The sequence below is a fragment of the Tupaia chinensis genome, unplaced genomic scaffold, assembly GCF_000334495.1.
Source record: "Tupaia chinensis unplaced genomic scaffold, TupChi_1.0 Scaffold149424_1, whole genome shotgun sequence".
Taxonomy (NCBI): domain Eukaryota; kingdom Metazoa; phylum Chordata; class Mammalia; order Scandentia; family Tupaiidae; genus Tupaia; species Tupaia belangeri.
The window spans coordinates 430,290-442,621 of record NW_006209268.1 but is presented as its reverse complement, the minus strand read 5'-3'; the positions used below and the strand labels follow the sequence as shown (position 1 = coordinate 442,621).

The 12,332-nt window shown below is 35.8% G+C and overlaps 1 protein-coding gene across 1 annotated transcript in view; it reads left to right on the top strand.

Moving 5' to 3' along the window:
- The window catches only part of CNTLN (centlein), a 312,203-nt gene extending 302,884 nt beyond the window's left edge, over nucleotides 1–9,319 (top strand). The window contains exon 28 of the mRNA XM_006171187.1: nucleotides 8,618–9,319. Within this exon, the coding sequence (XP_006171249.1) occupies nucleotides 8,618–8,719 (102 nt within the window). The 3' untranslated portion in view covers nucleotides 8,720–9,319. The remainder of the gene's footprint in view (nucleotides 1–8,617) is intronic.
- The last annotated feature ends 3,013 nt before the right edge of the window (nucleotides 9,320–12,332 follow it).

Sequence of the window (12,332 nt, the reverse complement as noted above, 5' to 3'; positions counted from 1 at the left end):
CTGACATTTACTTTTAAGTTACTGTATTTATTTAAAAATCGTAAGTATATTTTATGAAATATTTTATAATTCCAACTTTTCCTTAATCTTTCTCTAAATTTGTTTTACTTATTAATTATTTTATTATATAATTTCTTAATATTCTGTTATGAAATTATATTAATTATGATTGAGCCTTACATATTTAAAAAATAATTTTCAAAAGCTGGATTTACATTTACCAGTAAACTACAAATTATATACAGCAAGTGGAATGTACACTGGGTTAGAGATTAAATGTGTCAGAATTGGTTTATAAAAAAGGAAAATAAAGGGGCCAGCAGGTAGCATAGTGGTTAAGGGTGTTGGACGCCCACATGGCCAACTGCAGTTGTAGTCCTGGACCTGGTGGGTGGCTTTCTCACTTTCTCTCTCTCTCTCTGTCTCTCTCTGCTCAAATTTAAAATAAATAAATAAAGTTAAATAAAAATAATTCTTTAAAAAAAGGAAAATAAAAAATTGAGTTAAAATAAAGAAACATCTCAAACTAACTATTAAGATATTCAAACTTTTATGTAAAATTACAGGAAGACATATAGTATTATTTTTCTGAACTATTGGGTTGTCCAGAAAATCATGATTCTTTTTTGCCCAGAAAAATACATCTTGACTTTTCCAACAACCTAATATTTGTACACAAAATAGAAAACTTGCAAAGACAAATAGATATACACATACTTTGCATCTTTATTAAACGGTTGACAGCTTGGGGCCAGCAGATGGCACGGTGGCTAAGGCAGTGGACTCCCACATGGCAAACCATAGTTCATGTCCTGGACCTGATGGCTTGCTTTCTCACTTTCTCTCTCTCTCCAAATTTAAAAACAATAATAAATAATAAAATGAAATAATTCTTTATTTATAAAAATGACTGACAGCTTTTTGTAATCTATGATGTGTTAGCTTCCATGCAAGCTTAAAAGAAGCTTACAATCCAGTAAAATAGGGTCTGGAAAAAGTTGTGTTATACTATGGGTCTTTTAGTTTTATTGGGAGACCAGAGGAAGAAAATAAAGGGAGTTTTCAGCAATAGATTAGTAAATGGATCTCCTGTTCCTCATTGGAGGCTCTTGTAACAGCAGTTCTTTGAGCTAGGTTTTTAAAAATACATACATATATATATGTGTGTGTGTGTGTGTGTGTGTGTGTGTGTGTGTATATGTATATATATATATATATATATATATCAATTTCTTTTATACATTCAATCGCATATGTTACTTAGCTTGTAAAGTGAATATTCCAACATTAATACATTTCTCATCTGTCTAGTTGGGAATACTATACATGTTATCTTCAACAGATAATAACCCATTTCTTTGTCCCATAAATGTCTTGCCTCTCTATTTTTCTCCTTATTATCTTTCCTCAGACTCTTCTCCTTCTCCCACCCTCTTCCCACACTGTATCTGGTATCTATAATCATTTTCTAAGTTTTTTAAAGGGAAGCAAAATGTCCTAGTACATAATATATGGAAAATTGTTCGGATCGCAAAGTAATAACAATAGGCTTAGATTTTAACTTGAAAATAAAATTTACATATAAAATTATTAATGCCAGTACATTGCATATTTTCAAAAGAATGTTCCATAGACCACTAGTTCGACATGTTACATAAATCATGAGAAAAAGATGGACACATTAATTTAGAAATAGGATAGTGCATTATTCTTTTGGAGAAACACAATGCCAGTTAACATATTAAAGACTCTAAGAGGTACTAAAATAAAGACATTTTTAAAAGTTTGGTTTGTTTCCCAAACTTATTTGATCAAAGAATCTTTTGTTTTTGTTTCTGTTTTTTTCCTTAAGAACTGTAGGAAATTAGCTTTTAAGCACTCACTTTTACTTTTATTTCTACCAGTAAGGAATGGGAGATTATTCCCATCATGTTTTTCTTCCTTTCATATTGGAATGCTTATAGGAATAAGTGACATGGCTTAAATTTAAAAAAATTTTTTTAAATAAAAATAAAAACTATCCCATAGTTTTGTTATTTTAGCTTACATTTCTTAGTGATATTAATGTCCTGAAGATTTAAATGATTTTATTTGTAAAGCTGGAATTTTTGCCAAATGTATCTCTTTTCAGCATCCCAGAAGGGCAACTTATCAAAGTAAGAATGAGTTGTTAGGGAACCAGCAGATGGCATAATGGTTGCATTGCTGGACTCCCATGTAGTTGACCACTGTTTGAGTCCTGGACCTGGTGGCTTAAAATTGAAGCCGGGCACATATGTATGCATGCCCAAAATCATGAGAGGAGAATGGAGGAGAAGGGATTGCAGCATGGCCATCCTCCCTGGGGGGTAATTCCATACTTTCTGCCTTTCTGTCTCTCTCTGTCTTTGGCAAGTACACACGCCCTATAGCAAAAATCTCTCAAACAAACAAAAACACAAAGAATTTTCTGTTAGTATCATTATTTTCTAGAAGAGGATTCAACATATTCTTTTTCCCTTGATGCTCTTTTCCACGTTTTTATATTTTTAAAACTAGAATATGTATGCAATATGTGTACATTTTAATGAATTCTTTAATTTCAAGAAAAATAGTTTTAGCTTTAATAGATCAAAGTCAACCAATATTAAGAGAAATTTGCTTAAGACCTCAAGCCAAGAAAAAGATTAGGATTCAGTTCAAACAGTAGGTAGTTGGAACTATCAACAGTTCAAGAGAAGACAAAAATCCTTAAATATGGAAAACAAAAGAGAGAAGAAAATCAGTAATGTTTTAGTCAAAGGTCATACAATTCTATTTCACTAGTTTGGTCTCATGTAATTAATCTCTCTTCTATTGAATTTGCAGTGTTACTGTGGTCCGATCTTTCCGTTTAATTTCTGGATGTTAACATTCACCTCCGGACTTGTCTATACCATTAACCTGGCCATTTTCTTGGTGTTTTTGTTTTGTTTGTTTGTTTTGTTTTTGTACTCTTATTTCTGTGTGTCCAACTTTAGTTTTCCTGGTTTAGTACTCCATTCAGCACTTTTGGAGAGCTGGTCTGGTGTTGGTAAATTCTTTCAGGTTTTTTTTATCTGAGAATGTTTTTGTCTTTTTTTCTCATATGAAGGATAATCTTGTGGGGACCAGCAGTTAGCGTAATGGCTATGTCACTGGACTCCCACGTAGTAGACCACAGTTCACGTCCCTGACCCGGTGGCTTAAAACTCACACCACGGTACGTGTGCGTGTGTGCCCAAGATCCTGAGAGGAGAATGGAGGAGAAGGGATTGTGGCGTGGCCATCCCCCCCGGGGGATGATTTCTCGCTTTCTGTCTCTCTGTCTCTGTCTGTCTGGCGAGTGCACATGCCCTATAGCGGAATAAGAAGCTCTTAAAAAAAAAAAAATAGAAAAGGATAATCTTGCTGGGTATAGTATTTTTGCTTGAAATTGTTTTTCACTTGACACTTTGAATACATTTTCCCATTCTTTCCTTGCTCACATTGTTTTCAATGAGAGGTCGGATGTTAGCCTGATGGGATATCCTTTGAAAGTAACTTGATGTTTCCCCTGCCAATTTTAGTGTCTTATCTCTGTCTGTGGTTTTGGTCAATCTAGCTATGATGCGCCTTAGGAAAGATTTTCTTGGATTGATTCTGTGTGGGGTCCTTTGTATTTCTTGGGTCTGGATATTTGAGTGCCTCTCTAGGTTTGGAAAGTTTTCTTCCAGGATTTAATGGAATAGAAACTTATTAGTTTCTTCACCTTCTGAGATACCAATCATCTGGATGTTTGGGTGTTTAATGGTATCTTGTATTATTCGTGTACTATACTAATTTGGGGGAGTTATTTTCTCAGTCTTTTTGGTGAATTTTTCTAGGTCAGAGGTTCTATCTTCTACATCTGAGATTCGATCTTCTGCATGATCTAATGTGCTTTTAATACTTTCACGGGAGGTTTTTATTTCCTGCATTACAGCCTTCACCTCTAACAGTTGCATTTAATGGTATCTTGTATTATTCGTGTACTATACTAATTTGGGGGAGTTATTTTCTCAGTCTTTTTGGTGAATTTTTCTAGGTCAGAGGTTCTATCTTCTACATCTGAGATTCGATCTTCTGCATGATCTAATGTGCTTTTAATACTTTCACGGGAGGTTTTTATTTCCTGCATTACAGCCTTCACCTCTAACAGTTGCATGTGATTCTTTTTTATGATGTGTATTTCCTCTTTCAGATCATGCAAGAACTTCCTCACTTCCTGGAACTCATTGTCTCTTTTTTATGCATCTTCTGGAGTTTGTTGTTTCTCTTCTCTTGTATCTCTGTTAGCTTTGTCACTATGAATATTTTTAATTCTTCATCTGACATTTCCATGAGTTCCCTTGTATTGTCTGTGGAGGATGAGAAGTTATTCTTTTCCCTTAGAGGAGAGGTTTTTTTTGTTTGTTTCTTATTTTTCTTGTGCCTCTGCAATGGTTTCTAGTCATCTTATGGATTATAGAGCATTCAAAGACCTGCAGGAGGAGGTGATCTGCAATCTCTAAGCAGAACCATTTTTCTCCTTTTGTGCAGCAGATTCCATGGAAATTGAGGATTAATTGGACCCTAAAAGTATTCAGATATTTAGCTACTGTCTAGAAATTCATTGTGTGGAAGCTGAACAGAAAAGTGAGAAAGGAAAATGAAAAGGAAACAAACAAAGAAAAGAGGGAGAAAAAGACAGAAACAATTTTTTAAAAGGAAAAAGAAAAAAATTAAAGCAAAAAATGAAAATCATGCAGCACACTCAGAACTCAGATTTAGATGGCTGGTGATTGGTTTGTCCTGTGTGGGCAGGGGAAAAGGTAAGAATTAGCAAGATAAAAGAGTGTCAAAGAGCTAAGAAATTTTAAAAATTAAAAAAAAAAGAAAATTAAAAATAGAGAGAATAAATAGGGTGTTCTAATCTGGCTAGATTGAGGGGAAGAGGACAGGAGGGTGAAGTCTGGGCAGAAGCTCTTCAGTTGTCGTATTCCCTGAAAGGGGCTGCTCAGAACTCAGATGTAGATGGCTGGTGATTGGCTTGTCCTGGCTAGATCTGGGCGGCAGGAGGATAAAGGCTAGGCAGAAGATCTTCAGTTGTCCTTTTCCTGCGCAGTATGTATACATTTAATGCGATAGTTTTTTTCTCCAAAAAAGCTGTTTTTTTCCCCAGTCAATTTGTATGTCATACATTCAGCTGTGTCGTAGAACAGAAGAAATGTTCGATTTTGATGTTACACTTTCTTTTCTTTTCTTTTTTTTTTTTTTAGGAGAGATATTTGCTATTAGGGCATGTCAGTTTGCCAGACACAAAGTGAGAAATCACTCCCCTGGTGGGATGGCCACGCCATAATCTCTTGTCCTCCATTCTCCTCCTAGGATTGTGGACACGCACGTACACGTGTTTTTTGGGATTTTTTTTTTTTTTGAGAGGTTTTTGCTATACGGCACGTGCACTTGCCAGAAAGACAGAGAGAGACAGAGGGACAGAAAGCAATAAATCACCTTCCAGGGGGAATGGCCACACCACAATCCCTTCTTCTCCTTTCTTCTTTTGGGATCTTAGGCACGCACACACACACACACACACACACCTGGTGTGATTTTAAGCCACCGGGTCCAGGACTCGAACCACAATCAGCTACATGGGAGTCCAGCGACACTAACTGCTGGTCCCCATGCACGCACGCATTTTTTTTTTCCTACAATTCATTTTTATTGTAGAATGCATCTTTTTTTTTATTATCATCATCATAATCTTCTTTATATTACATTGGATTACATATAGATTTACAGTGTATTACATTGTTTTTTCAAAAGGGAATGCCATGCATGTCCGTCAGTACAGAGACATTAATCTCCCCACTTCAACATTCAATATCTTTTCTATGTTTTCCCCAATCATTATTTTTATTATTCTAATTATTTTTTAAAACAGTCAATTGCTATTTCTCATTTTGCTTGTAAAAATACTTTGCCTATCATGAAATACTTCTCAGCCCAAGCCAGTTGAGAATACTATACATGTCATCATCAACAGTTAATAAGCCATATCTGTTTCTCACTAACGTCCTGCCTTGCTATTGTTTACTTGCTATCTTTCTCTATCCTCTTCTCTTCACTTACCCCATTCCACACTGTCCTATTCTCATTAAGTACCTTCACTGCTTTTATGTCCTCCGATTTTTTGTTCTCTATCATAGAGGCACGCACGCATTTTAACCCACAGGGTCTGGGACTTTACTGCTGTCAGCTATGTGGTTTTTCAGTGCCTTAACCACTACAACACCTGCTGGCTCCTAATTTATACCTTTTCAAGTGATAGTTTCAAGTAAGACAAATGTGTGAAGGTGTTATGTTTCTGGGAGACAGACACAGACTCAGACCACCTTAAGAAGACAGCAGATTATTATAAAGATGGAAAGGAAGTTGGGGCCAGCAAAGTATGGTGGTTAGGGAACTAGACTCCCACTTGGTCGACTCCCATTAGACTCCCAGACCTGATGGTTTGCTTTCACACTTTCCATTTGCTTTTCTCTCTCTCTCTCTCTCTCTCTCTCTCTGGTCAAATTAAAAAATAAATAATAATAACAAATAAAATTAAATAAATAAATAAATCTTTAAAAAGAAAATATGGAGGGACCAGCAGTTAGCGTAATTGCTGTGTCGTTGGCCTACCATGTAGTTGACCGCGGTTCGAATCCCAGACCTAGGGGCTTAAACTCACGCCGGGCGTGTGTGCGTGTGTGCCCAAGATCCCGAGAGGAGAATGGAAGAGAAGGGATTGCGGCGTGGCCATCCTCCCCCCAACCCTGGGGCGATTTCTTGCTTTCTGTCTCTCTGTCTCTCTCTGTCTTTCTGGCAAGCGCATGCGCCCTATAATGAAAACCTTTCAAAAAAAAAAAAAAGATGGAAAGTAATTTAAAGTAGAAAGTTATTTAAGACTGAGGCAGTTCTATGGACCACATTCAGTCTTAATTTCTCTTTTATGTCCTGTAGAGTCCGTTTGTTTATGCCTGTGTGCCCTGTAGTCTCACTGCCATGGCCAATTCTCTCTATTCACGAGTTTAAATTCAGGAAAGACCATTATTATTGCTTTAGCTAATTACAGTCAGCTCAGCTGAATCTAGCTAAGCAGCTTATACAGAGGACATCAGGCTGTGTTTGGTCAAGTGCTAACCAGTGAGTCCCTCAGTGATCATCTTAGCATCACCTTGATGCTACTTCCCTGTAAAGAAGAGACTGGACATCATAGTATTCATTTATTTTTAGAGAGATTTTTGCTATAGGGCACATGTGGTCACCAGAGAGACAGAGAGACAGAAAGTGAGAAATCACCCCCCAGGGAGATGACCACGTCGCAATTCCTTCTCCATTTTCCTCTTGGGATTTTGGACACGCACACATGTACCTGGCATGAGTTTTAAGTCACCGGGTCTGGGACTCAAACTGCAGTAGACCATGTGGGAGTCCAGTGACATAACCATTACACCATCTGCTGGTCCCCATCGTAGTATTCTTATTAACATTCAGGGAAGTAAAATTATTCTTTCCCTGGTTAATCAAAAGGACAAGCCTGTGCCAGCCAGTGGCACAACAGTAACACAAGCTCAGCGATGCTGGATCTGCTTGAGAAGGTCCTGGGTTCCCACCCTAAGGCTTCCCTGTACACACACCAGGCACACATGGCTTACCCATGACCCAGAGCTGGCTGAAGCTGGGGCTGAATTACAGCATAGGGACCTCTCTCTTTTGGAAGAAATAACCTTTTAACAAAAGGGAACAAGTCCAGGAAATGACTTAATGAGCTTCTTAATTGTGATAGACTTCTATGTAAGACTTGATAGTTGGGACCAAGGATAAAGGAAAGTTAGTAGGGCTAGGGGAGATCATTGGGGCAGCATTTCAGATTTTCTTTTACTTATACTCATAACTGTATTATATGAATTAGTTTTTATAAGCAACCCAGTGAAGCAGAAGGAACAATAAAACTTTACAGAAAAGTTATATAAATTATGAAATTTAAAAATGTTCTCTACGTTCCATAAACTCAGCAGTTTGTAACGTATGTATTACACTTTGATATGCCAAACTTACTTTCCTATAACAACTTAATCAATGGGTATACTTCTGCCATTTTTTTCCTTTCAAGTTCTACCTTATAGCTCTTGAGATGTTTGGCTCTCACACAGACAAGGGTATTGATAGTTCTCTCTCAATCTTTTATGAGTGATGAACATACAGTACTACTTCTGTGGGCCTGTGTGCCCTAGAGATGACTGTAACCTGCTATTGATCAGCTGATTGAAGATAAATGGCTTAGCTGCTTGTATTGCAGATTACATCATTAACATGGTCAGTAAACCATGAATTGTTCAATAAGGCGTTTATCTTTTTTCATTTTACTTCTGCTCTTTTATCATTTTTATTAGAAAAGACAAAATTACCAATACTAACCAGCAAAATAAGTTGGAAAGAGATCCAAGAGGGTGCCATTATAGGTGCAAAGTTGTAGATAGCTAAGTTCTAATGGTTTAATGATATGTTGTATGTTTTTGAACTGAATAAAATACAGAGTTTTGATCATCTTTTATTTGTGTTTCTTTTACAGCTTCCTTTTGCATCATATTTACTAGAAGCAGTGCTGGAGAAAATAAATGAAAGAAAGAAACTAGTCGAAGGATATTTTACAATTATGAAGGATATTAGATGACATTACAATGGAGAGCGCTTTTTTTTTTCCGGAAGTGAAAACTTTTTATGTGGTGTGATTAGAAAGCATGCGTTGCACTCGTGATACAGTATCTGCTTCATCTGTCAATAGTCATGTTCAATACCAAAATAAGAAGTCTCTAAAACTAATTAAGCAAGTGAAACTAATTAAGAGCATAGCCATTTAAAAAGAAGTAGTGTTGCATTTGATTGTTGAATACAAATATTGCCACAAATCAATGCAAACTTAAAAATGATTTTCCTTCCAGTGCATTAGAAGAAACTAGAGCAAGCTTGGCACATACAAACTGGTCTGAGTAAAAAAAGAAAAAGTATAAAGTAAGGATTTAATGTTTCAAGTTTTACAAAGAAACTAGGCTTTCAACATAAAACTGCTATAAACAGTCTTAAGTGATCCAGTGAGCAACACGTTTAAATTGTAAGCAGATATGAAGTGAAGCATCACATCTTAGGATGAGCATTTAATGAAATAAATTGTGCGCTCCACTTGTATCTGTTTTCATTGATATACTGGATTATATACGTGATATTGTATTTTTCTAGAACCATTTGGCAAAAATAAAAACCTTTTCTCCCTCTCTTTCTTTTTTAAATTCATAATACTTTGAGTGGTCATATATAATAGCAAGGGACACACACCCAGTGTATAAAATTAGGTTAACTCTAACAGAACTCCCACTGTGGTCAGCTAGTTACCTTCTTAACAATGGTGGCAACCTTGTATAGATTCTGAACATTCCTGGCACATTCCATCTCTTTACTGTGTTCTTTCCATACCCTTTTTGGTTCCTCCAATTCAAACTTGAACCTACCTTTTATATTTGCCTTTAATATTCACTTGTTCTATAATAGAGCACACTCTGTACTCAACTTGTGGTTGTCTTATCCTTCAGGTTCACTTTACTCATTCCCTCAGAGACACCTTTCCTGACCATCCTCCTATTTAATTTCCATACAACACAAAATTGTTTGATGTATTTATCCGTTCACTTACTTACTCTTTTAATATTTTCCTTCCACCTTTGAGAATATAGAACCATGAGGTTAAGGCAGGGGTTGGCGAATTATGGCCTGTAGGCCAAGAATAGTTTTTACATTATTAAATGTTTTTTAAAAAATCAAAAGGAGAATAAAACTTTGTAACATGTTAAAATTGTATGAAATTCAAATTTTGGTATCCAGCAATAAAATGTTACTGGAATACAGTGATGCTCATTCATTTATCTATTATTTATGTCTGCTTTTATGCTATCATGGCGTTGAATAGTTAGGGCAGGGGTTGTATGTGGTGTACCTGTCACTTTGTACTACTGCTTGGGAGACCTCAAATCACAATGACACAGATGTAACTTGACAGCATTTCAACTGCCACAAATACTGCTTTATTGCAATAAAAAAAAAAAAAATACCAGTACATACTCTTCAGGTCAAAACAAGAGAAAAATGGCTACTAAATGTCGCATATTAAAGGACTACTGAAGTATGGATCCTTTTGTTATAAAATTAGATGGCAAAGCATTGTGTGTATTATGTAATGAGTGACGGTATACCTATACTACCTATGTCGTAGTGTATGTCAACATTAACCAGACAAGCACTCATCACAAATTACCAACTCACAGGAAAACAACAACAAGAAAAAGAAAATTACAAAATTTAAAATTTAATACCACAGCAGAAATTTGTCACAAAGATCAAAATGAGACTACACAATATCATCCTAATACTAAAACGAAAATAAAAAATAATATATTAGATTGAAAAATGTCTCCTCTGAGACTAACAGGTGGCGTAATGGTTACATCACTGTACTACCATGCAGTCAACTATGATTCGAGTCCTGAATCTGGCAGTTTAAAACTCACGCCAGGTGCATATGCGTGGATGCCCAAAAATCCCAAGAGGAGAATGGAGAAGAAGGGATTTCAGCATGGCTATCTCCTCTGCGAGGTGATTTTTCACTTTCTGTCTGTCTCACCAGTAAGCACACATGCCCTACCTATAGCAAAAATCTCTCTAGAAAGAAAGGAAAATTTCTCCTCAAGATGTTTATTTCTTAATGCCCAAAACTTGTGAATTTATTGCCTTACGTAGCAAAAGAGACTTTGTAAACGTGATTAAGGATCCTGAATGAGGAGATTATTTTGGATTACCCATAAGGACTGGATTGTAAACACAAAGCTTCTCAGAAGATGGAGGCAGAAACTGTCGATCAGAAAGGGGGATGTTACCACAGAGCATAGGGGCAGAGAAATTTGAAGATACTAAGATTCTGTCTTTAAATATGGAGAAATAGAGCACCATGAGAATCAGCCAAAGAATATAGGTGTCTCCTTGAGACAAGAGGCAAGGAAATGGAGTCTCCCCTAGAGACTCTAGATAGAACCAACCCTGTCTACACTTTGGCTTTAGCCAAGTGAAACTGATATTGGATGCCTCGATCTGTGAGAGAATAAGGAATTCTTGGTGATTTTAAGTCACTAAATTTTGGCACTTTGTGATGGCAACAATAGAAAAGGAGTACAGGTGGCTAGAATTGTCTTTAGAATATTTCCAAATAAAAAGTTACTTGATGATAATGTATATAGTAATGTGTCTGACATGACTTATATGCACTGTATTCATGCCAGGAAAACCATGTTGTACACTATAAATATGTCTGGTGATCAAATGTAAATAATAATTTAAAAAACAAGGGGTTTTTTTTCCATGTTCATTAAGGATATTGGTCAGAATATTCAAAATCAAGGCTTGTTTCATATTCAGAAATCAGTCAGTGTAAGTCACTATATTAATAGGCCAAAGAAGAAACATGACATGACTAAATCTTGATACAGAAAAAGCATTTGACAAAATTCTACACCTATTGTTTTCACAAAACAGCTGAAAAAGATCTAGGAATAGAGAGGAACTTCTTCAATTTAATAAAATCATCAAAAAGCCTACAATAAATAACATTGTGCTTAATAATGAAGATTGAATGCTTCTCCCCATGATCAGGAACAAGGCAAGAATGTCAGTTCTCACTGCTCTTATTCAACATAAAATGGAAAATTCTACTCAGCACAATAAGATGAAAAGAAACCTTAGGTATAAATAAGACAAAACATGCAGGCTACTTATGTATTAAAACTACAAAACACTAGTGAAAGAAATTAAGATCTAAGCAATTAAATAGAATAGAATAGTTTTCTCAACAAATGATGCTTAAGGAATCCCTGAGCTTTAAAAACAAAATCTTGACCTAAACCTCACATTTTATGACACAAATTATCTCAAAATAGATCATATGTTTAAAACAAAATATCAAAGATAACATGAGAAAAAATATTACCCTAAAAGCTGGTGAAGAATTTCTAGACATAACACCAAAAGCATGGTGCATAACAGAAAAAAAAAAGGTAGACTTGACCTCAAAATTAAAAGTGATTGCTCAAAATAGACAAACTACAGACAAAATATTTGCAAACCACTTACCTGACCAATGACTTATATTTAAAAAAAAGAATTCTCAAAACTGAACAGGAACTCAGGGACAAAACAATCCTTTTGAGTAATATATCCTGGGAATTTATTAAATAACTGTAGAGGCT